The sequence below is a fragment of the Colias croceus genome, chromosome 22 (genome assembly GCF_905220415.1).
Source record: "Colias croceus chromosome 22, ilColCroc2.1".
Lineage (NCBI taxonomy): Eukaryota > Metazoa > Arthropoda > Insecta > Lepidoptera > Pieridae > Colias > Colias croceus.
Window position 1 is genome coordinate 5,853,194 of NC_059558.1, and position 27,665 is coordinate 5,880,858.

The 27,665-nt window shown below is 31.9% G+C and overlaps 1 protein-coding gene across 1 annotated transcript in view; it reads left to right on the top strand.

Annotated features, from left to right (window-relative positions):
• Positions 1–3,022: 3,022 nt before the first annotated feature.
• Positions 3,023–27,665, top strand: part of LOC123701897 (phosphoenolpyruvate carboxykinase [GTP]-like) — a 53,558-nt gene continuing 28,915 nt past the window's right edge. Inside the window, exons 1-2 of the mRNA XM_045649506.1 lie at positions 3,023–3,159; positions 20,481–20,541. Of these exons, the coding sequence (XP_045505462.1) occupies positions 20,510–20,541 (32 nt within the window). The 5' untranslated portion in view covers positions 3,023–3,159; positions 20,481–20,509. The remainder of the gene's footprint in view (positions 3,160–20,480; positions 20,542–27,665) is intronic.

The following is a 27,665-nucleotide window of genomic DNA, read 5'->3' on the forward strand; positions in this document are numbered from 1 at the left end:
TTAAACAGAAAAATTTAAGATACCTATCTAAATATATTTGAGGAAAAACAAGCAGAAAATGCACCTATTTATTTTTACTCTTCACTAAATAATTTAAAGCTACATATACTATATTTAAATCTACTCATTGATATAGAAGGGTTGTTAACATAGTTGGGTCATATTTAAAAACACAACACAGGCGTACTCAAAAATAAGTCTTGAAATGTAGAGTCCCACATCCCATTATACTAAAATGTTTGAAAACAAGTTGGCGAATTGTAAATACTTTCAGATAAATAGTAAATAAACATTTAGTAAATAACTACTGTAAAGATTACTAAAATAAATATCTTTGAATACCACCATCTTAGAATACGTCCACATTCAATGGTTGAAGAGAAATAATTGTATATAAACCATAAATAAATTCCTTTGATCGCTTATCTCGTCTCCACAATAGCGGGGACAGGTGTGAGGTCTATTGTATGCTGATATTTATGTTCTGTAATATTATAAAGGGTTCGATTGAAAACGCATGAATACTGAAAAATACTAATCCCGTTTGTTGTGGAATTGTTGCATCTTTATAACATTTCTATGCTTACAAAAAGCAAGCAGCTTACGAATTATTTACTAAGACCTTCATAACTATATAAAAAGAGAATTAGATGTCTATAGCATGTTTATTATAAATACTATAGCCACTTGGCGCAGTTTCACCTGGGTTAACAACTGTTCTTATTTTTCTATGTTCAGCTTACTCGAGAATATTAATACAGTAAGAAAAACTTTTCTTCCTTTTTCCATGTGCTCTACAGCTCCAGTCGTTCGAAAGTTTGCTTTGCGAAATTAATCTTATAGTACGGTAATTTACTTTAGTATATAGATTTGGAAATGACGAAACCCAAATTAGCGATAGCGGTACCGCTAAATTATATAGTAGACTAGCTTTACACCCGCAGCTTCGCCCGCGCAGTCAAAGAAAAACCCGCATAGTTCCCGTTCCCGTGGGATTTCCGGAATAAAACCTATCCTATGTCCTTTCTCGAGTATCCAAACATCTCTATACCAAATTTCATGCAAATTGGTTCAGTAGTTAAGGCGTTATTGAGTAACAGACAGACAGACAGAGTTACTTTCGCATTTATAATATAAGTATGGATTGTATAGTAGACTCTAGTAGGTAGGTTAGAAAATGGCTATAGACAACATTCAGAGCCTCTGTTTCCAGCAACTAAGATCAATTAGTTAAGAATTCGATCATTCAAACATAATTTGCCTAGCCTTGGTGCAGGGAAATCGTCATAGTTGTATTTTAACTCTACCAATAATTTAGGCAAAAATTTTGCAGTTAGTAGGCTATTACAAATATAGTTCAGGATACATCGCCCATTTTTGCAAGTGACTACTATCAAGCTGATTTTCCGTTTGTAGCTTTATTTTGATGAGACACCGAATAATTTCGTGTACGAAACTCACGATTGTGGTAGCTAATAGAGATAACAAGGATAAAATTTTTTGATTTGATGGTTCTCAAATATTTATTACGCAATTTGTAGGACAATATATCTGTTGAATTATATAAACATTAATTAAGTGAAAACAAAAAAATCAGCTTGTTAGTAATCATTTATGATGACCTCGTTATCGATACACTTTGGAAAGGGGGACTCTTTGAACCAACCATAGATTTTGTAGGACAAATATTTTTTCGAATAATTTAGGTAATTATCTTGAGATTGAACAAAAAAAAATTCAGTGAGTAATAAATATTTGAGAACCATCAAATCAAAAAATTTTATCCTTATTATCTCTGTTAGCTACCACAATCGAGACTTTCGTACACGAAATTATTGGGCGTCTCATCAAAATAAAGCTACAAACGGAAAATTAGCTTGATAGTAGTCACTTTCAAAAATGGGCGATGTATCATGAACTAATATGGAAATATAGGTAGTATCAAGAAGCTTATATCCTCTAATACACTATAAGCTTCTTGGGTAGTATATTTCCATATTTGATGTACCGTTGATTTTCGAACTAGTCTACGTGTAGAGATGCTAGAATAAATAGAGTCTAGATTACAACGTGGGAGACCTAAACCCTGAGATAGAGCAAAGTTGTACTCTCTATTATATCATTCTCACTTTACTATAAGAAGAAAAACAGATACAACAGGAGAGAGATCAGACCGTAAAAAAGAAAGAGTACATAGTTCGAGTAGGTAGGTATATACACACACAATTCGTAGAATCCACATAACAACAGTTTTTATAGGCTAAAGAGATATTTCTCTAGTCATGCGTTGATTAAAAACACGATGTTGAATCGAAAACAATAATAATTTTTATCTTAAGAAAAATAGCGATAAAATGGGTGTGTCAAGTTTAAATGCGTATTATTTTTAAACAAATGATAAGGCACTGTTGTGATTTCACCTAAATAAATTCGTAATCAACACATTTATATTTGCCTAAAATTGTTGTAACTAGGTACCTACATAATTTACTGAAACCTGAAACTATAAAATCATTTCATTAATAAGATAGAGCCTATTGAGGTTAGACATCTATGGAGAAACGTCAATAATTGAAAAAAAAAAATGTTTTTTTTTTAATTGTTTTATTTTTATTTTTTATATGAAGCGGTTTCTCGTTCTGCATGCTTGTAGGTGTTGCAATTTATAATCTAGGTAATGTCCTCGTTTAAAGAAATAGCTGTCAATCTTATGAAATTTCTCTTGACTTATTTCCATTTATGGCCTCATCCTTAGCACATCCCATTGCTCTACAATCTCTACCGTCTACAAATAGGTATATTTTAATTTTTAATATTATAGTAAATGAGTATAATCTACATATTTTTATACATTAATATATGTATTTATTCTGTGCGATTTTTCCTCAACAACTTAGGAAATAAATCGTGGAAAATACCAAAAAAATATAGAAATAGGTCGCTCTTAAAATAGAACAATAAATAGGATTAGTCAGCGTAGATCGATATCACAGACAATGCCAAAGAAAAGTGACAGTTTATCAATTATCGTCACTATGTAGCAATCGTCGACCGCATCTCTGAGAACCAGCCAGTATGCTACCGGCTAGTTACCAAAGAACACGTGAATAACATAAAATAAGCAGAGCGTGCCTGATTTCACTGTACGATTGCCAATCTGTGAGTACGACTTTTCATTTGACAAGACAATTACTTTTTAACATGGCGTTTGTTTATGTCAAAGTGACCTTTGGCGCGAATGTCAAAGGTCACTGGTTATTTTTTTTTATTTAACGGTTATTTGTGACTCGATAATTTAATAAATAAATAATAATGTTGTGGTATCTTCTGAACTTCCTGCTCTATTTTATATGAGTAATAAATAATATCATATTTTATAGGTCCCTCTAATCTATTTTATCAATACACGTAAACATCGATAATTTCTGGATTTTTTTATGGAATTTAGATTTTTTTTTTCGTAAATAATATAGTTAAACAATTTTTCCATATACCACATAAAAACTTGCATCAGCCTTACTTATAAACGTCTCTCAAATTTAAGAGCCCCTCTTAGCTGTTGATCAACGTTTTTTTCACTTATAAACCCAATTCAGTGTTGAGAGGTGTTTAAGTAACAGTTAAATAATGTCAAAATTTAAGAAACGTCCGACCCTGTTTTAAATCTATTTGAGAGACATCATGGCGGATATATTGTCAAACATTTGACGTTTTGTAGTTGCCAAGAGTATATTATTTGTGTTTTTATTCACTTCGCAGTAAAATAACTGTGGTAAAATGGATATTGATAGTTTGAGCAAGGATTTTACGAATGATGTGCAGGTGCTTCGTGATTTTAGAATTCGTAAGCGTCAAAAAAAAGTTTATAAACAGAGCGTGAATCCTCTGGACCTGAAAGAAGAAGAATTCCTGTCGTAGTTTTGGGAAGCATATACGATCTGAGTCACATGCGAACGAGGAATAATAACTATAAGTTACTATAACTGTCGAGCGTTGCTTCGGGGTGTGGAAACAAAGATTCCGCATTCTTAATGATACGATGTGAGGATTCCTCCACGTGATCAAGATCACGATTATAACTGGTGCAGTTTTGCACAATTTAACAATACTAATTAATGAGCCTATTTCTAATCAAGGTAATTACGCAAACTACTTTCTTATGCAAACAAAGTACTTATATTTAATAATGCCAATACATAAATGCTATCCATGTTTTAATTCTTTTTTTTGTTTCTTTCTAGATCAGGCATTGAAAATCAATTAACAAATCCAACTGTCCCTAATAATGTAGAAGAATAAGAAGATGAATGCGAAAATTAAGGGAAAATATAAACACAGTCATATTGAAACTTATTTTTATAATTAAATGAATATATTCAGATTTTTGTAAATTTATTATTGTTTTCTTATAATATTCCTCTTCCAAAGTAAGTATTTAGAGCCTTTTTTCATGAGTCTCCCTTTCCTGTTGGATTCTAATTTCATGCAACTCTTGTTGTTGCTTCATAAGTTCTTCCCTGCTTTTTTTGCAAGGAGGAATAATAAATAATTGATGCTCATTTTCACAGTTATTTGATTTTTCTCTGTACAAATATGATAAACATTAAACATAATCTTACATAAATCACAGCTGTACAATAATTGATATTCCTATATTAAAAAACAAAGAAGTAACATATATTATTTGAAAGTTTATTGGCAGTTAAATGTCATACAAATTAAAGTCTACCATTCATATTTGCCAAAAAGTACATTTTTAGTCAAGTTTTACGTGAATAGCGGGTTTTATTTCGATAATGTTACTAGAAAAAAATATATTGACGTTACTTAGTTGAGAGACTGCTGAGACAGGTTTATAAGTATGATTATTTTAATCATTGTTTAAGTAGTTGAGAGTTATTTAACTGAGAGGTGTATAAGCAACAGATCAGTCAGTTTTTATAAGTAAGGCGTGTTTTTCCCCTCTGAGAACAAATATTATTATGTATTATTCAGAATATAAAACCTTAAAATAAATAAACAAATGTAAATTGCTACAATGAATTTTCTATTGATATCAAAACGGACTCTACTTCCTAATGAATATTATCGAATTAATTGTAATTTTACCCAATTGCATCACAATTTACTCAACTGATTGTCTTTTAACGATTTAGGGCCGATTTTTCAATGCCCAGATAAACAGTCTAATAACTACCCCTCGAATAGATTTATTCAATTGCTTATCTAACTCATAACGGCTCGCCTATTTTTCAATCGTGATTTATTTGATGAATAACTATCTGACCAAATATTTCCATATTGGCAGCTCTGCTCTTGGAGTGGCGAAACAAACATATTAAATTAGTCAGGCTAGAGCGGGATAGAGTCAACTTGCAATATGTCAACAACCGTCATTATGACTCACGTCAGGAGTGCATTTTAAGTTTATCTTGTGTTCTATGATTGTTGATTATTGTTTTGATTCGAGTAAAGAGTTTTGATTAAATTTGTGTTAAAATTTATATATTTTACGATGGAAACGACATAAAGGCAGCGTCCGGCAAATTTTCAATGGCATGATCATCAGTAGGTACTATCAAAAACATCAATTTCAATATGATTTTAATTGATAATTATTTTATAGAAAGAGGCTTTATTGTAAAAATTCTACGCTCTATGTTATTACATACGAAAATATCCCAAATTTGACGCGTCAGTTGTCAACTCAAACGTCTAATCGCTAATAGCACGCTAACTGGCCGTTGGAGCAGCAGATAGATTTATTCCTCAAATAACGTAGTTATTCGATAGATAAGTCCTATTCGTCTATTGAAAAATTGAATATTTTGTTAACTGAAGAATAAAGTCTATCTAGCTGTTTATCTGGGCATTGAAAAATCGGCCCTTAATAATTTAATTACAATATTTCTAGTATTATTAAATACTTGGTATTTTATAAGAAATAACCACATTGCTTTTAGAAGGTTAATTTAAAGGTAAATGCAATTTGGGGAAAGGAGGTGCATAAAACCCGTTTGTAGGTAAGGGCATTTACGCAAGACCGGCATAAGTGGGCATAAGTAACTTAATTTCAAATATTTGCAACGTAAATTAAACCTTCAATTGAACAAAATTATTTAAAATCGACAGTATCAATAAGTTATACAGTTTTGGTAGAGTCAGTAAAACTAAGTACTTATGTCACTTGACTAGACTTGAATAAAACCAAATTATTTAGAATCGATAAACCAATTGCATGTTTAATATCAATAAGATATATTATAGATACCTACCTAGTTTTGGTAAAGTCTGTAACAACTAATTTAAATCATTCAACTAGACTTAATTCCTGAATTTAGTACCTATTTTAAAAGGTTAATATTATGTAAATAAATACGAATCAAAGAAGTTTTACCAGTTTCGTCACCAAATGTCACTAATGTTTGTTATAAATAATATTTATATTCATTTTATATCTTTAGAACAAATTATTTATGGAAGACCTTTCACAACTTTGTGATTAACTCTTAGTCAAGTTATATATGACGTTACTGCAACATTCATCAGCTGTTGTCCCAAATACCAAGAAGCCAAATACTGATGTAGTACTATTATTATATTATCTGTGCTGATATAATAACTCATAATATATTATTATATTACTGCATAGTTTAGCAAAGTCGCTTTCTCTGTCCCTATCCCTTCAGCTGTGGCGGCCATTTTGCACGGTTTCGCGCATCTGTGAAGGCCATTCTGCGTGGTCAGCGCGAAACCTTGCGAGTTATAAACAATGACGATATCTCTAAAATTTTGTAGGGAGCTACTTTGTATAACTAATATCGTTCGAATCGTTATGAAACAAGCTAATATATAAAAGATATCTTAGTCATAAATTACTTTGCAATAAATAAGTAATTCTAGCTTGAAATCAGGGTGAGCAATTTTTTTTAGTTCATTGTACAAAACTCGTTAAAAATAAATAAATAAATAATTATTCATACAAAAAGGTTTTATTGTATTTACAATAATACATATACAAACTCATTAAATAATAAAAACCATTCATTCCTATACATTTTTTTTTAAATACAAGGCTTACAAAAACATTAGCCATTCCGAGCGGCCGAGCGCCGGGCAAAAAATAGGGACCGTTAATTATTCTTCAATCCAAGTGGCTTAGGTTATTAACTTATATTAAAGTTCGGTTCTTATACTTGACTACAAAAGAGTTTTGGCTGTAAGAAGTTTTTATGTTACGAGAAATGAAACAACAAAAAAAGCACTTGAAAAAAGTACCTCTTGAACTTTGGATACCTGACAGGATGAATTCTGTTACATTTATTTGATGACAGATGTCATGATAAAGCATAGTGTTCATTTACGAATCGTTAAAACAATAAAAGACATATGAAACCTTTGTAAAACATTCCTAAAATCGATGACTAAACCCAATGACGCTGTCGGCGCTGCGCGCGAAATCGAGACGTTGGACGGTAACTTTTTAAAGCGCTAGAGACGCTCGTAGCTACGTTTTTGTTATGTAAACATGTGGATGTATGCCATCCTTGTTCTTCTGTTGATATTTTGTGTTAGTTTGAGTAGGAAAGATATAGTTTACGATATACAATTGTAAAAAATACGACAGAAGGTACGTCACGGTATAATCAAGCTCCAGGAGCGGGGTCCACAGATGCGATTTTTTTGACATCGTTCTTATAAAGATTTTATAACAGACAAGGGGATAAGTCCCTTTGTATGCTTAAATCTTTAAAACTACGCAAAGGATTTTGATCCGGTTTTTTTAATAGATAGAGTGATTCAAGAGGAAGGTTTTAGAATATAATTTATTAGGTTTTAGACACAGCGGGCGAAGCCGCGGGTGGTAAGGTAGTGTACAATATAATGAATTGAAAGTGTATTTGCAATCAAGTCCTTGGTTATCCTTTATATTATAATTTCAAATTCAAAGTACAATAATAATACAAGATACAAGTTAATTGTACAAAACAATAGGTAATCGATAAGATGATACGCATGTTGATAAAAATGGCTAAATGTTGAACTTCTTTTTTTAAGCTGATTGAAAATGGTCATGAGACCGAATCATATTCCTTATCTTCCAAATTAATTGTTCTGTCACCATAAAATTTTTAGATACAAAGCAAGAAAACATAACAATGTACTCTTAAAAAGTTTAATTTTATTTCTGACAAAATAATCCATTTTTAATACATATTATAAATGCGAACGTAACTCTGTCTGTATGTTACTCAATCACGCCTTAACTACTGAACCAATTTGCATGAAATTTCGTAGAGTATAGAATATTGAGATATTTTGATACCCGAGAAAGGACATAGGCTACTTTTTACCCCGGGACATAGGATAGGTTTTATCCCGGTAATCCCAAGGGAACGGGAACTATGCGGGTTTTTCTTTGTCTGCGCGGGCGAAGCCGCGGGTGGAAAGCTAGTATTAAAATATGTGGGTAATATCAGAAATATTTTCTATCCATCAATATAAGATCGATGATTCTCTTAAACCACGACGTGTTTATTTGCTCTATTTTTACTTACAGGTGAAAAGTTTTATTTCAATAAAAATAACCTAATCTTGTTGCTAATTACCACGTATTATAAGCTAAAGTAGGCTTAGTTGAATTAAAATCCATCCAGTAGACTACGTCTTATAGCTTTTTGAGTCGTGGTAGATTTTGTCAATGTGCAGAATTACCTCTGTTTCATTTTAATTACTTACTAACTGCTCCGCGCGTCGCGGTGTCAAACAAAAAAACAAACTCTTCAGCTTTATAATATTACTAGCTGTTGCCCGCAGCTTCGCTTGCGTGGAAAAGATAAATTTTCATGGTATAAGTTTTCACCCCCTATTTTACCCCTGTAGGGGATAAATTTTCTAAAATCCTTTCTTAGGGGACGCCTACGTTATGATGACATCTACCTGCATGCCAAATTTCAGCCCGATACGTCCAGTGGTTTGAGCTGTGCATTGATAGACCAATAAATCAGTCACCTTTGAGTTTTATATATACATATATAGATTATTCTGGCATCACATTAGCATCACATCATGGCTTCTACATTAGCTACTTCACTGTCTCAATACACCAAAATTCGTTCAGTGGTTTTCGCGAGAGTAACAAACATAGTTACCTACCTATATTCATCCCCAAAACTTTCGCGTTTATCACCTAATCTATTACCAAGTAGTTAGGTAATAATAATCATCATCTGACTCCTCTGTTTTGATAGCATCGTGTTTGACTATTTATTCCTAATAATAGATATACAGGGTTACTTGTAAAACACCAGCAACCTCGCAGGACAAGATAGCTAACATCATAAGTAACAACATTTGTTCTACGACTTTTGGCATAACGCAATTAATTATTTTTAAATGATTTTTTAAACTTTTATTGTACTCTCCTAATATTTGTCTATGTTCATTTGTGTATGTTCTATTCATTATCGGATGGACGACGCGACGTTCCCTTCCCCCTCTCGTTCGCTTCTTGTTTACGTAATTTTTGGGAGGCGTAGAGTTTATAATATTCAAACGGAAAATGAAATGAATATTTATATTTGTATGAAAATAAAATCTAACAAATTATCAAAAGTCGTAGAACAAAATATGTTGTTGCTTATGATGTTAGCTATCTTGTACTGCGAGGTTGCCGGTGTTTTACAACTAACCCTGTATAAATAAACATAACATTGAAAGAATAATTTATCCATCTCACAATCAAGTAGGTTGGAAGGTAGGTAGGTATATGAGGCATTTTAAGTAGAAACAAGATTTTAACCTTTTATAAATAACTAAGAAAATAAGTACTTATATCGTAATAAATAATAACTCTCGCGAAACACTTCATTATTATTTACACGTTCTATTTGCTGTATTTAGTAATTATGCGGTAGCAGTATTAGGTAGGTATACTTGCTTACTACATTACTTTTATTCATCACTAGCTTACCGACCGCGGCTTCGCCCGCTTTATCTAAAACCTAATAAATTGTATACTAAAACCTTCCTCTTGAATCACTCTATCTATTAAAAAAGCTCGCTATTAAAAAAGTCTATTAAAAAGTCGCTTTCTCTGTCGATGTCCCTTTGTATACTACGCAACGGATTTTGATACAGGTTTTTTTGATAGATAGAGTGATTCAAGTTTTTAGTATATAATTTATTAGGTTTTATACAAAGCGGGCGAATCGGCGGGCGGTAAGCTAGTATTTCATAAAAACACTAGCCTGTTTACGTTAAACATACGCTAATTACCTATTAACTTATCAAATTTAATCACTTCCGATACTGACTAATAACGATAGTAAATATGCATCATTCGTATTTTTCCCTTCAATATAATAAGCGTATTCCGATATTAAATTATTCGATATTTAGATCTACATACCTACTATTTGTATGTAGGTACCTAAAGATTATATTTTGCCTTGTGTTAGTTAATATTCTCATCTACCTACATAGTATAAAACAAAGTCGCTTTTTCTGCTTCTATGTCCCTTTGTATGCTTAAATGTTTAAAATTACGGAACGGATTTTTATGCGGTTTTTTTAATACATAGAGTGATTCAAGAGGAAGGTTTAATTAGGTTTGAGACAAAGCGGGTGAAGCCGCGGGCGGTAAGCTAGTTATGTAATAGAGTAATACTAATCACACAGGATAACAAGGTAGTATGTTACATAGGTACCAAAATCACAACTTATTTTATTCAAGAATATTGTGTGAAATCAAGTCGGAAATGGACACATAATTTATAGAGAAAATAAATAGGAAACAGTAATTTATAAATGAATGCATAATATTATGAGCAAATACGCCACTAAATTAGTTGTAATAATAACAATAATATCGATAGTAAATAATGTGTCATCAGATTATAAATAATCACGGAATAATACCATCACGCACACACGCAAGGACTCTTATTTTGTGTGGTGTTTCTTTTAACGCGGACGCGCAATGACCTATTATACTAGTAGACGCGGCATACGCCAACATCATTGCACTAAAAAACAGCGTAATTAATACATACCTACTTACTAACGCATTATCACCAATACAGTTGTTCTCTCTTTCACTCTCACGCACGAGACATAATACATGTCTCACTCATGTACTTCGTAATAACAACTGCCGATTAAAATACAAAAAGAACGTCCAGCCACGACGCTGAATGGTGCGTGACTAAGTGAAACTCGGGCACTTACCTGAGTTTTTTCTTGCCAAAATAGAGAGCGGGTAACGTATCTAGCTCTTTTATATATCATAGCGGACGCGTGGGTGAACGGAAGGTTCACCCTGGTAGCGACATGCGCAAGGGCGTCCCCCCTTGACGGAGATCATGAACCTCGGCTTGGGCTGTCGCTTGAGTGGAGGAGACCGGAAGGGCCGGGCTCAGTCTGGCGCTAATAAGGACTCTATTTGAATGAGTATCTAGTTGTTACAAACTTACAAGCACCCGTTTTGCAAGCACTTTCAAGTCAAGCACTTTTGAAATGAAAAATAAACAAAAAAAAATTCTCATACTTATAAAAAAAAAATTGTAAATATTGATTTCTATCCTCAACTAAACAACCAGAGACTTGGTAGTTTGAAAAATTTGAAAAATTCTTTCGGTGTTAGATAGCCCATTTATCGAGGAAGGCTATTATAGGCTATATAATTATCATCACGCTAAGACCAACAGGAGCAGAGCAATACGGGTGAAACCGCGGGGAACAGCTAGTCCGTGATAAAGGCATGTAGCGTAGGCCGTAGCAACCACTGCGCTACCCAAGCAATGTAATATTATGTTTGCTTTTGTATTATTAATATTTTATTCTGACCCATTATTTGTTTGAGATATAACAGCAATACGAGCAGTTATTCATTTCTTTAATGACGTCATTTGATAATTGAACCGCATAATGATCGCATTTTACTTATATATTTATATACATATATGTTGTATTCATGTAATGAAATAAGTCCTTTATCTGATAACAAATACAGATAAAAAAATCTGACAATTCAAGGTTTAAAAATATAAATATAGGGAGATAAGTAAAATGATACACATTAAATACGAACAGAAAAACAGATCGTGTGTGCTGAGCACACGTGTCAGAAGTGAAACTTCTTTGGCAAGAATCAAAGATACCAAAATCGTAGTCTTACTCCATGAGGTGACGGTATTACCATGACGCGACCTTGAAATTTTACTCTCAACGCGCAAAAAAACGGACAAACCATTATATTTATGTATAGAGAATCTCTTAATTAAATTATGACCTATCAAATAGATTGAACTGAATACAATCAATCTTAATACAAGTATTGCGAAAGTAAAACGTCAGAGAGAATGAGATCAAAAAAGTTCAGGGTTACATTCGCTCTATAGTACTGCGTAATATATAAATCTTGTTGGGTTTCTGTGCCATATATAGGTCGTACAGTTGCTAATATAGGTACATCTAGTATAATATACTATAGTCTATAGGTACAGAAGGCTGTGCCGCGCGCATTCAACTTTCACGGGTCCCTTTGGTGTCTCGTGGTTGAAGTGATGAACCCGCAGAAAGAAGACGATATTTCTATAGCTTATGTGTTATTCTGGTATACAAGCTACATCACTGCTGAGTATTATCAAATGGTGGTTTTCCTGTGAAAGAAGAACAACACACTGCACATATAACTACATCTCCCGTCCGATTAGGGCCCTTCTGGCCTCCTCCACTCAAGCGACAGCTCAAGCCGAGGTTCGTGGTCCCCGTCAAGGGGGTACGCCCTTGTGCATGTCGCTACCAGGGTGAACCTTCAGTTCACCCCCGCGTCCGCGTTAAAATGTAGTAGCCCTTCTGGCTAACATTGAGAAACACCATACAAAAAAAAAAAAAAAATAACTACATCTATCTAACACCGAAATAATTTTGCAAATCGGACCAGTAGTTCCCGAGATTAGCAAGTTCAAACAAACAACCTCTTCAGCTTTATAATATTAGTATAGATTAGTATAGATGAGTAGTAATGTAGTAAGCTGCCCAAAGGCTACTTCGTGTGCTTTCAAAAGGAAAATTTTTGCAACATTATGATTCACTACTGTTTGTTGTAGTGTTATGTTATGTACTAGCATATACAGGGTGTAATCGTTAAGTGTGCACAGGCAATTATTTCGTAACTATTGCAGATCAAAAAACTTTAAACTGATATCGAAAGTGACATCGGGAGTGTTTAATGTAACTTTTTCGGACATTTCCCGTTTTATTCTTATAAAGTTATTATTGTCATTTTACTCATTAGGTAATGTACTTTCAATATCAGTTTAAAGTTTTTTGATCTGCAATAGTTACGTAATAATCGCCTGTGCACACTTAACGATTACACCCGGACTAACCTTGATCGATAAAAAGCCTATCGAAAATAAGCAGAATTTTTCAATTCGAACCAGTAGTTCCTGAGATAAGCAGTTACGATGACATAGCGGATTTAAAAAAAAAAACAATAATATGAGTAGGTAAGCAAAGTAGTATCGTGATTCATTGTTAATATCTTTTTATATCTCACATGGTAACGACAATATCAAACATAATCTATACTAATACTTACTATTATTATAAAGCTGAAGCGTTTGTTGTTTTGTTTGTTTGTTTGAACGCGCTAATCTCAGTAACTACTGGTCCGATTTGAAAAATTCATTCAGTGTTAGATAGCCCATTCATCGAGGAAGGCTATCATTACGCTAAGACCAACAGGAGCTGAGGCAAGCGGGTGAAACCGCAGTACCGAGCGCAGCTAGTATTACCTATAAACACGGCAATGCAGTAAAAATACCTACAAATTACAATCTACCTGATATTATATTGGATCTACAAATGTGCAAAAAAAATCACATAGAAAGTCTTTCCTATTTTTTCCATATGCATAAGTGTGATTTCTTTAAATCTGCCTGATGGTTCCTGCGAATAGAGACTAGAGTGTTTAAACAAACAAACTCTACAGCCACCTACAGCTGTATGTTATTAGTATATACTCATGCTATAGCTCCGATAGTCCCATCCTATCCTAATTCCTATTCCTATTTCCTTTTCCTAGTTCCTACTAGGTATATATAATAAATGCGAAAATTTGTAAGGATGGATGTCTCTTTCACGCAAAGGCAATTGAACCGATCAGAATGAAATTTAGCACACATATAGGGGGTAACTTGGATTAACACATAGAATAGGTTTCCCAGAAATTCCACGGGGACGCGAACTATGCGGGTTTCTCTTTGAAAACGCGGGCGAAGCCGCGGAAAGCTACTATAGTTTCTAAAGAGAGAGAATCCATACAATCTATTCTGATGAAATAGTTCGTAATCACTGCATCATTTGGCTTAACCAAAAGTTCTATAGGTTGATTAAACAATTCGCGATAAAAATATTAAAATTATGAGAAATATCTACTTGACATTACAATAAACGATCTCTATTCACGATTTCATTTATATTGACAAAAACTGCTACTAATATAGTTTGTAGTTTATACGTATATATTTTGAATAATAATCGACAATTAACTTAAGGTCAAGATATTTTTTTTATCAATTGTATATGGCTTGTTTATTTTGCGGCAAATTTAATTTTAAAGCAATTCGAAAGATAACCGTCGTTTTACGATATATTACATAGAGTTATTGCATTTTTTTTATAAATACCTATCTTATTAGGTTTGGGTACTTACCTAGCAGATTTTTACTCTTTAATAAATTATTAAACAAAAAAAATAAAAAGTAGTATTAATTCTGTAATGCTCTACAATTGGAGCTCACAAAGAGTCTGTAAACTTAAACGAAATATATTTCTGTTAGGTATAAAAAAATATATTTGAATACTTAGTTTGAATATTTAAGAAAAATAATAATCTACTTAAACTTATTTATATAATACTTAAACTTCAAAGCCACACGAGTTTCATTGAAATAAATCAACCAATGTAGAGCCCTTTAAAATTAAAAGTATCGATAAAATTAACTTTATAAAATAACTAGATTTCCGCCCGCGGCTACGCCCGCGCAGTCAAAGAAAAACCCGCATAGTTCCCGTTCCCATGGGATTTCCGGGATTGTGTCATTTTCCCGGGATAAAAAGTAGCCTATGTCCTTTCTCGGGTATCAAAATATCTCCATACCAAATCTCATTAAAATTGGTTCAGTAGATTAGGCGTGATTGAGTAACAGACAGACAGAGTTACTTTCGCATTTATAATATTAGTATGGATGTCACAAAATTATATTCTAATGTTAGACGTTATTGTTATAAAGATTTAATTATATTATGAAGTAAATAATGTTTAATTTGCGTAGGACTGTCACTGTACTCTTCAAATAAACAAATAAACAAAACCTTTTTAAACCCTCGTCTGTCGGAACACAGATCTGTGCCAAAAATTTTGTACCCGTAGTCTGTCGGGGCACAGATCTGTGCCAAATCACCGCCGGTTGGAAATTGGCTCATTGTAACGCAAATATAGTTCAAATCTGCATAAACGACTATTTAGTTGATAGCTTATGAATTACTGAATATTTAAAGTCCATCCAATAATAATTTGACCGATAAATATTCGAAATATAACAGTAATTATGTCATACTTTAGTCGAGTAACTTTTAACTTTTAAAGTTTTACAAAATGTAAAATTTTGCGGAAAGTTGAAAAACGGTAATTATTTATTGGTCTTTTTATTATTATTGACTATATAACCTAATGTTTATGTGCCGAAATAATGAAAATTACAAACAATTATACCATAAATAATGGTTTCAAATATGTATCTATCACTTAACTGTACGTTGCTTAGTTTTTGACCCCTGGTAAATCACATTTTTTTTTACATATTGTATTTGTTCTTTACATCATTTTACGAGAAATTTTATGAAGATTTTAATGATATAATTCAAAATTTGATACTGTGTTCCATTTTAGAGATATTTCGTTTTCAAATCAAAACCGACAATAATTTCCTCGTAAAATCCGCATACAGGATGTTCACAAATTCAACGTCACTATTTTTTAAATTTCGTCTTCAATTAAATTTTTCATTTTCATACAAAATAAAATGTACATGATAATATGTTTTGTTTATATTGAAAGGTGTCGTTTTTGTGGTATTTATAATTGTCCTCAGGTTAAAAACGATATACATAATCAACTACAAAATTTATAGTCCGTAACCTGCTTACGAAAAAATTCCAGAGACACATTTTCTTTCTTAATTCTTTTAGTTTTAGTATATTATGGTTAAAAGTGTATATATGCTGAAAAAATAGTAAAAAAACCTACAAACAACAATGAACAAGGGAACAATGGTTTTCACTATGACCTATATATAGGACAAAGTGATACTATGTAATTTGTGTAGGACAAACTCAAAAAGAAATTTAACACTTTGTACAACATATTCTTACCTTCATACAAATACAACATATTATTATTTATTGGGGAACCTTAAGTTTCAGAAAAAATAAAAAGCCGGCCAAGTGCGAGTCGGACTCGCGCACCGAGGGCTTCGTACAAACTTATTTTTTTTATTATGCTGTGTCATGGCAATACCGTCACGTTATCGAGTAAGGCAACAATTTTGGTATCTTTTAAATTGTAAATCTGAGTTTTAAATGTGAATATCAAGTTAATACACGTAGGCGTTCATTTTAGTTGAAAGTTGAAATTATTAAGTACTTTTTTTATTTGTAAATGGCAATTAAAAAATCATGTTCTTTGCAATTATTCTTATATCTGTTTTTATAAAACATTGCTTTTTACCAAATTTAAAGATTTTATGTACTTGGGAAGTACTCTGTCGGTTTTGATTGCCTTTTATGTCTTTGATGTCAAAATTTGCTAAAAATTGCAGTATTAACGGCTGCATCCCAAAGGGTTTGGTTTTTAATGGTCCAGAACCCTAATAAGATTACGTCTGTCCATCCCATCTGCCCATCTGTCTGTCTGTCTGTCAAGACCCATTTTATAAGGAGCGCGTAATGTGACATTTAACTGAAATTTATATTGATTACTTGAGTCGATTGAAGCTGCGAAAAAATCAAACTTATAAACCAACGCAATCAAAAGATACAGCCGTTTATGCTGCAAATTTTCGCAAATTTCGACATTAGCAAGGGAATCGACACCTACAGGGTACTTCCCGTGTACGTAGAGTTTTGAAATTGGGGTAAAATAAGCTCTTATAGCGCAGATTGAGGAATAATTTCGAAAATCATAAAATTTTAGAGTTACAACATAATAAAAAATTGGCTTGTTCGGAGCCCTCGGTGTGCGAGTTTTTTATTATTATGTACTATATGTAGTACATTCGTAGGCAGAACGTTATAGATGTAGATCGCTGTCTGAAGACGATTATTTTTTTGCATTCATGACTTTAAATAGCCTTGGAACATTACAGATTTAATAAAACGAATTAAATGCATCATTTGTAGCACGCCTGAAAATATAAATCTATCCTCTCATTTTGTAAATGACTAGCGATAACAATTATTGTATTTTTGGTGTCAAAACTGCTTCTATTACCCAGAAGAAGAATGCAATTTTTTTATTTGAAGATATCACATTGCTGTCTAAAATTACATAATCAATAATTACTTATTTGTTAGGTAACCCTAAATAAACTTCCACCTTGATATTTTAATTTTCATTTGAAGATAAAAATATCTAAGTAATTATTTGATAGGATTACCTTTTTCCGATTCGTAAGCATTTGAGTATCAATAAAAGAGAATTCAAATGGAACAACGATCCTTGTGGCAATGGAAGACAAGACACTCCAAGGCTTACTTTAACAATAGGACGTAACAGTATTTGAAATCAAGAAAATATAACTCTGTATACTTTGTCAAATGAACAGATAATAATACTTACACGATCAGTGTCTGGGAATTTGCAGCTTTTAATTCCTGATACCAGGATTCTTCATGAAATTCTACACATTACGTTTTATTTTATTCCAATCAAAATATTTTTAAGTTCCATGCCGTTTGTGTACTACGGACTTAGTAGTTAGGACTAAACTACTGAACCGATTTTAATACAATTTTACCGATTAGTTTATATCTTAATTACAATATGCTTGGAAATACTGCATGTATTGAAGTAAAATAAAAACTAGATTGGATAGCTTTCATCACTTTCCTGATCAAATTCAAGTGGAACCTCGTGGTAATAAATCGTCGTCTCAAGGCGGTCGTTGTGTTCGATATATTACAAGAAATAATGAACAAGTTCGTTCTGTTCGACGTTATTTGTGCTAAGTTGCAAATATTCCTATTAATTGGCCAATATTGGCGTCAACATCACACATTACAACCACATGAGTATATAAATAGTACAGACACAAAGCTTCATAACAATTTTTTATAGTGCTATCAGTTAAATAAAATTTATTTAAGTACTTACCTATTATTTCAATCCGTTAGATGATTGATATTTTTTTAAGAATTTCTGTACTTTTTATTTACTCATAAGCTAATTTAGCCCACGGACAAAATTATTTGAGTAACGCGTGGCTAAGTTATATATGCATAAATAGGATTGGGAGCGTTAATTTTATTAAGGCATAACGTTCATTTTTTTAATAAAACAATAATATGATACGATTCTTTCTTCTATACAACTAGGGACATAATATAATGATTTTCATTTAGTATGTTTTCTGATTCCTATTATTTGTTGATTTTTAGAATGATAAGTATAACATTTAGATGTATAATATCATTTATATGTAATTGTTTATTTATTCTGAATCTTTAAGTTTATTGATTTTTATCCTTTACATAAGCTATATTTTATAAAAAATGTTTCAAACTCAAATTTCCGTAAATTTTTGATTTATAAATTAAATGTAACGGTTTATAATTAAGTTATGGTATAATTAAATGTAGATTTCACATTTGTACAGCTTAGACATTTTTCTGAATGGATACAGTGCCTTTCGATTTGTAGTTGGACAACATTTCATATTATACGATTACTAGCTTCCGCCCGCGACTCCGTTCGCACGGAAAAAAATAAGATTTTTTCTACGTATTTTTCCGGGATAAAAAGTATCCTATTTTACGCCCAGGATAATAAGGTATAATTATACCAAGTTTCATCGAAACCGAAACCTTAGTTTTCACGTGATGCCTTCACATACAGACAGACAATAATTTTTTTAATCACATATTTGGGCTTGGTATCGATCCAGTAACACCCCCTGCTATTAATATTTTCAATATTTTCAATGTACAGAATTGACCCTTCTACAGATTTATTATATGTATAGATAATAATTAAGAGCATGAAAGAAAAAAAAAGCATTTCTTCATAATGCTATTGTTATCACAAAAAATATTTTCTTAAATGCAAATTTTAAGAGAAAATAAATTAGACATGTGGAGACGTTATACATACAGACGTTAGAACAAAGCCCATATAAGAATAACGTCATTTAGGAATAAGACGATTTTTAAACATTAATAAAAACCTAAATATTTCCAAAAAGTAAAAATTACTGTTAGTTTTTATCTAGTTTTGATTAAAATAAAAATAAAAACAAGTAGCAAAAAATTTTGAAATGTTGTCATTTTGGAGCACCCTGTAAAGTCTGTATTTGTATGAACATGATTGGAGATCGCGCCTGCTTATGCTCATGCGTAAACGATGATATTCATAATCAACTTTCTCGAATTTTTATTAAATAAACCTATGTTTTTGTTATATTCACTCAAAAGATTGTCTATTCTAGTATGAAAATACAAAAATAAAAATCTAAAATACCTTGATATTATTTTTTATGAGTATTTTTCTTTACAATGTAACATTTATTCAAAATGTGTGGGAAAAAATGCTTCTAATAAGTAAAATAAGCATGCCAGGGAGTAAGTAAGGTAACTAATATAAAGTTTGGTTATCTAGTTAGCATCAAAATTTACAAGAGTCTCACAGGTTAAAGTTTATATCACAAATTTTAATATCGAAAAAAATCGGCAAATCAGCGCCGAAAGCTCGAATTTGCCCGACAGACAGCACCTTTTTGAGGCGGCGCGCCGCGACAGCTGAGGGGTTAATCCTTTTTGTTCAAATGTTGAAATAATCCCGAAAATATAAATTAAACATTCCCTTTATCAGATTAAATTGTTTCTTTTGTAAAATATATTAATGAAATGAATAATAATATACCTACTTACGTAAAATATATATTCAGGACTATCAGATATGTGTAGGTATTGTGTAGGAGTAATGTTTTACTCATTTTAAAATCATAATTTTATTGTCACGAGGACTCACAATTCATACGTAGTAACTAGTAATATAGATTTGGGTCAATTTATTATATATCGGCTGTTTATTCTAATTACATTAGACGCAAATCATCATTTTGGGGAAATTTTGTTTCAGCGTCCTTTAAAAATTAATAAGATAACCTAACCAAATTATTATTTTTATTTCACAGGAAACAATTGAAGGCCAACAACGATCAAGATGGTGTACTTCATCACGAGGATATCGAAAAAGTATGTAAAAATTTGTTAAATACAACATTTTTAAAATAACGTACTACTTTATGCTACAACTCTACCATAATATTATTATTTGATCTAACCCAGTATTTCTCATAAACATAATCTTAAGAAAGATTTTATAAAGCCAAACCTAACATTATATCTATAAAACAATGGAAACATACATAAAGTCAACGTACACAAAACGTGCAACGTATTATTGTAAACATAATTATATTTATAACGTATGGGCTCAAAGGTCGAGATAGCGCGGAGGCACGGCCGCGAGCCCCTATTGCATCATTGAGTTATCAGCTGATACAAATAAATATTTTATAATAATATTTGTATAAAATGAATGGTTTTTATTGGTTTATGTTTACCAAAGACATAGAATATAATATAGACTAACGCGCCACAGATAATTAGGCAGGCAGTAGCTTTATGGTTATGTCTACCGTTATTCGAATACGAAAAACTTATTACTATTCACAATGGCATATAAAAATTTAATGTAGGTACGTACATACCAACATGATTATTTAGAATTATTAGTAAGAAATTTTGTTCTATATCTATTTGTTTAAAAATGATTAAGTATTTGTTTATGTAACCGATAGAAGTAATTTTATTGTCATCAGACCAAAACACGACCCAAGTTATCAAATATAAACTTATTCCAATTGCTATTATAAAATAATATAACTTTATACCTACTTATCTTTCTAATATATAAAAATCAATGCCACTTTTCGTTGTAATTCCATAACTCGAGAACGGCTGAACCGATTTCGATAATTCTTTTTTTATTATATTCCTTGAAGTACGAGGATGGTTCTTATGTAGAGAAAACGTTAATATGTACCACGGGCGAAGCCGGGGCGGACCGCTAGTAATATATATTTTTTTACATTAATTGGTAGATAAGAATTTTACTATTTCTTACTTTGGTAATGGTCCTTGCACCAATCAAATGCTTGTAATTTTTTGTAGGTAATTTTCATAAACGCTGATAAATGTTAATGATATTTCTACATATTATGTAGATATACCGATTAATTTGGCACTAATTAAACGCAATATGCGGAAAGTATAACCTACTTTACTAAATCATTTTCATATTATTAGGCCTGAGTATTTAATATTTTTAATTGGATATTTTTTGTTGCTACCGACTACGTAGCAACGTAAATGTAAAGTATCTCAATAGCTTATAGTATGAGAATGTATCATATTGATGACCATTATGGTCACTTTTTGACTACTTAGTTATGTTCTATATATTTAAATAAAAACTATGTGCTTCACATAATAGGTAATACTATACCAGACAAAGAGAGATTCTCGATTCCCCTTAATTATTGTTTACAAGCTGTTCCCCGCGGTTTCACCCGCATTGCTCCGCTCCTGTTGGTCTTAGCGTGATGATAGCCTATAAACCTTTCCTCGATAAATGAGCTATTTATAATTTAACACCGAAAGAATTTTTCAGATCGGACCAGTAGTTCTTGAGATTAGCGCGTTCAAACAAACAAACTCTTCAGCTTTATAATATTAGTATAGATTTTAATGTTTGTAATATAATAGACAAGCAAAAACTCATAACATAATGTTTTAATATAGATATCTTAAATATTAATTCGTTATCACGGATCTTTGACCCCTGTGTCTGGGCATACCCTCTGGTTATTTTCCTCCATCTTTCTCGGTATTGTTAATTTTATTAACATTTGGATAAACTTCACTCGATATAGTATTTTCTAGGGTTTGATTTTACGCGAGTATTATACATTTAGAAATTAAAGACTTTTTAACGGATTTTAAACGCGATTTAATCATTATATTATTTCCCCGTCTCCCCGTGACCACGCTCGCTGTAAAGTGTTCGAAACGTCGGGAAAATAATATAATGATTAAATCGCGTTTAAAATCCGTTAAAAAGTCTTTAATTTCTTCACTCGATATTCTAACAACTTTAGAGTAAGTATATAGGTAGGTAGGTCTATTTTATTTGTACACTATGGTCAAAACTAGGTTATGTTATGTACAAGTAATTAAAAAATGATTATCATTTATATAAATTTATATGATTATCATTTTTGAATGACGAAAGAGGAAAAGAATATACTTACATTTGTATGTTTATCTTATACGTTTGTTATTTTATATACTTACAAACTACTTAAGTTTTTCCACGAAAAATTTATTTTGCAAAATCATTCAACAATTAAGAGATAAGTAAAGATATGTATTACTCAGAGCCTTTCAAACCTGTAGGTAAGATCTATGATTATTTTGCTTTTCACAATCTTATTGCACGTATTTTAAATTATTTTACCTATATGTTGCGTAGGTAGGTAGGTATTATTTTAATAATTATATTAATTTAGCAAGCTAAAAATATTCATCTTCATTTTTTTCTTCATCTTGTTTTACGAACCTAAATCTGAACTAGGTATTTCACAGAATATTTATTTAGATACTAGCGGTCCGCCCCGGCTTTGCCCGTGGTACATATTTCGCAATAAAATGTCCTTTCTCGGGTATCAAAATATCTCCATACCAAATTTCATGCAAATTGGTTCAGTAGTTTAGGCGTGATTGAGTAACAGACAGACAGACAGAGTTACTTTCGCATTTATAATATTAGAAGGGATAACATGAGTATGTTATGATAAATGTAGATTGTATGGATATTCTCAATACGTAGGTAAGTATCTATTTAAATAAAGTAGGTATGTATATTGTATACAATATACAAATTACAAAATATATGAATGTGTAGGTACTTCTATGAGCATTACTATAAGACAAATCATGCTTTAAAAATGCACAAAGGAACAAAGCTTCCAATAGACTTCTATACAAAATAGGTGAACGTAATAACGTGGTCCAAGCCTTCCTGCTCCAGACCAGTTACCCGACCTTCGGCAGCAGGTCTACACAAAGAAATGCACACTTACATAGCATTTACGTTAGCAAGCTGAAATCTAGAATCATTGATCAGTTATATATAACAAACCTTTATTAGCTTCACCTGTATCATGTATGTCTGAATGTATTCTTTTAACGCGATTTCACTACATAGTATAAAACAAAGTCGCTTTCTCTGCCCCTATGTACCTTTGTAGGCTTAAATCTTCAAAACTACTTAACGGATTTTGATGCGGTTTTTTTAATAGATAGAGTGATTCAAGAGGAAGGTTTTAGTATATAACTTATTAGGTTTTTGATAAAGCGGGCGAAGCCGCGGGTGGAAAGCTAGTCTAATTTATAGTCTGTACACTTATCAAGGATCGGTGACAAAACAATAATTTGATGAAGAGCGGGCTAAGGTTCGCCTGATGGTAAGGGACCACCACCGCCCGTGAACATTTGCTACTACGTTAATTAGAAGAAAGTCTCTAATCTCTAATCTTTTTAATCTTTGACAATAGTAAAATATTTTGACAATAGAGGTAGGTATCTATACCATACCAACGTCGATCTATACCGTACCCGACCGTACTCGATAGAAGTATCTACTATCTATGCTGTTAATACACTGCAGGCACAAAGAGATAAGCCCAATAAAACTAATTTTCATACTAAGTATTTACAAGTACTTCAATAGATGGCGCGCGGTGTGTCCCTTCAGACACATAAAACTGAAAGAATAGAATAAATTCGATTGCTCAGGCGGGTCACGAGTGGCCGAGTTGGTGAGGCATCCGCCCCGGAATGGCGCGAAGGATGCGGGTTCGAGTCCCGCCTCGTGATCGAATTTTTTCTATTCTTTATAAATTTATAAGTATTTACAATACAAATAAAATTAGGAAACGCCCCTTATAAAAACTAACACAGTTTACCACTATACCCGGCGCGGCCTAAGATGATCCCTATGACAGTTCGTCTTAGTGATTGCTCGTATGATGGATCTTGTCGATACTTTACTATTTTATAGGCAAAGGCGTGGTTTGCATTCAGCCACCTCGGTAAACATGTTTTTACAAATATTATAAAATGAATTTTTAACGTCTATTATGTAAACGAAACGGTAAGTAAAACGAAAGTTTTCAAAAACATAAAAATACACCTTATCATTTTCTCGTAATTTTTAACCCGTTTAACACAGTGTATATTAATTTATCATGAAAATGGAATCCCCCATTTAATTTTTCTAAAAAACTTATATTATCATAGGTAAGTAAATTAACGCGAACGGTAATTATTAATTAAGTATGCTGCGATCTTCTGTTCCATTCAATAGTGAATGAACTATAGCTTAAGCATGGAAAGAATGTGAACTCGTTTCCATTATCGAAATTTGTTTATCGATACTTTCCGCACTAGTCGATAAATGCCAACGATGTAAGTTTTGAAGGACGTAAACGTAAAGTCAGATTGATATAATTTCTCGTAAATGATAAGAATTGTTATAATTCCAACGGAATATCATTATAATAGGATAAAGCTACGTAAAAATTAATAAATGCCATTTTTAGACGCCTCCAATACGTTTCTAATTTAATGGTGACGCCATTACAAGTTTGTCTCTTGAGAATAACTGTCAGTGTCATAGGGATCATCTTAGGCCGCGCCGGGTATAGTTCGAAGGTCAGGGTCTGAACATAATGCTGTACCTACCTGTTTCCTGAAAAATATTTTTTTTTAACAACACGTTTAAGATACTTACCGTTTCTTTGAAGTTTTTTTCATTTGAATGCTTCCATAATATGTTTCCGAGATATATCATCTGTCTATAATAATTCCTTTGTTTTATTTTACCCAATATATTTGGTGAGCCTCGGCTAATGGGATTTCGTTATCTCTGTGTTGCCATTATTTAAGGAATATTGTAGAAAATTTATAATATATGAATGGATAATATTATGTAGTTATTATTACAGAAAAAAACTTGAGAAGGGGGAAAATTTGTATATGATCGCTTGTTGAAAATATGATACGACTTACGAGTGCATTGAGAAGCTTGTGTTAAAATATAAAAGTAGACGCATTTAACTCTAGACATACCATAGAGAGGTAAGACTTTTTTGAAACAACTGAGAGCTAGCGCGCAAGAGCAACTTTTGTCTCCGCAACTATTTTGTCTCTCCCATCAACTCTATGGGCTAGTAAGAAAGTGCGCGCACGTATAGCGACGCAACTTCCTATAGAGTTGATGGGAGAGACAAAATACATAGTTGCGGAGGCAAAAGTTGCTCTTGCGCGCTAGCTCTAAACTTGGATACTGAATACATTTTAACACAAAAATAAACAAAGCATAATGAAGCGACATCCGCATCGAAAACTGGTATGTAAATAAGACCTTTATTTAACGATTTATTAATTATTACATGATTGGTTTGTAATAACTTGTTTTATAAAAATATTTTAGTGCCCCGCCCCAACCGGTTCGTTTTAAAATAGTTGATTACTGGAAGATATTTAGTCTCAAGTCTGTGATACGTATAGAGCAATTTATAGAGTCAATGTTAAAATCACAACAGTATTATGAAGTAATTAGCAGTATTTTAATATTAAATAGCAGATATTAAACATTAAAAAATAAATTAACTGTTGTATGTACTAAATATAAATATTGAACTAAATACATACATACTAATTCATCACGATCGATTCGATCACAACATTGTAGGTAGAGAGTATAGAGCCAATGATAAAAACAAATGAATTTGCGTCAATAGTTATCACTTTTGATCTCCCTGGCTTTTCTAATTATATTCTTGTAACACTAGCTGATCCACCAAACTGCGTCTACTTTTAAAGAGTTAAATTTACCCATATTTTGAAACAATTTTGCTTTTGGCCATCACCATACCTATATTATTAGATACTTAAGTGTTCTGTGGTTGTTTTGTAATGTTTTATCTAGCAATTAGCCAGTATTCTCTGCCTATTATATATTCGATAATCTTGCTCTATAAATGGATCATCTAACACATTAATAAGTACCCACCTACTATTTGAATTCGCACTACTTTTTCCTGAGTTAAAACTTAAAAGATTGGCACGCTTACCTACTGATATTGAACAAAAACTCTATTCTTTAGAAATATACGAACTTAAATCGTCTAAAAGATAATACCTATATAAGAAAAGGAATGTTTAGTATCTTAATAAATCGGGTTTACTTCACACATAATATAGAAGGTAAATTTCACCTACGTCCATCTTAAGCTCTTTGTTGTTGTTTTGAGTTAGAAAATAAAATTTTCCATACAAATTAATATTGATTTGAATACATGAGCCGTCATTAATTAGATACTAATATATTGTAGTAAAATGATAACCCTGATAATAATAAAGAAAGTTATTTATTAAGTATTAGTACCTAATACGCAATTGTAAGTAAATCGTAGTAATAACTCGTAGTAAATAATCATTCTACTATAAAATAATAACTTAAAGCATAGTGTGTCCATTTTTAAATAGTAAAATGTTTCGAATTTTACTATTTTATACTTATATAAGTACTTAAATATTTTTAACTACTTAAACTTAAAATCAAGCTTTATCTAAGAGAATAGAAAATCATCGTCCCAGCTTTATTGAAAACTAGCTTCCGCCCGCGACTCCGTCCGCGCGGAAAAGTTAAGACTTTTTTTTCTACGTATTTTTCCGGGATAAAAAGTATCCTATTTTATGCCCAGGATAATAGGGTATAATTATACCAAGTTTAATCGAAATCGAACCGTTAGTTTTTACGTGATGCCTTCACATACAGACAGACAGACAGAAAGACAGACAGACAGACAAAAATTGATTTAATCACATATTTGGGTTTGGTATCGATCCAGTAACACACCCTGGTATTTATTTTTTCAATATTTTCAATGTACAGAATTGACCCTTCTACAGATTTATTATATGTACTTATAGATTTTCAATAAAATAATATAATCTGTGAAAATAATCATTTGCTTACATTTATTTGAAGGTTTTACAACAACCTTTGGATGCAATAAATATTAAATAGGTACATGACCCTTCGAAGTTTGAACATTCATATTGTATGACGCAACACAGCCTCCAAAGCAAAATGGCTGACGAAATAATCCGCCCTATTTCACTGCCACAACTTTATCATTATAAGTTATGCAGTTCATGACTGCTGTAATATTTATTAGATTTTT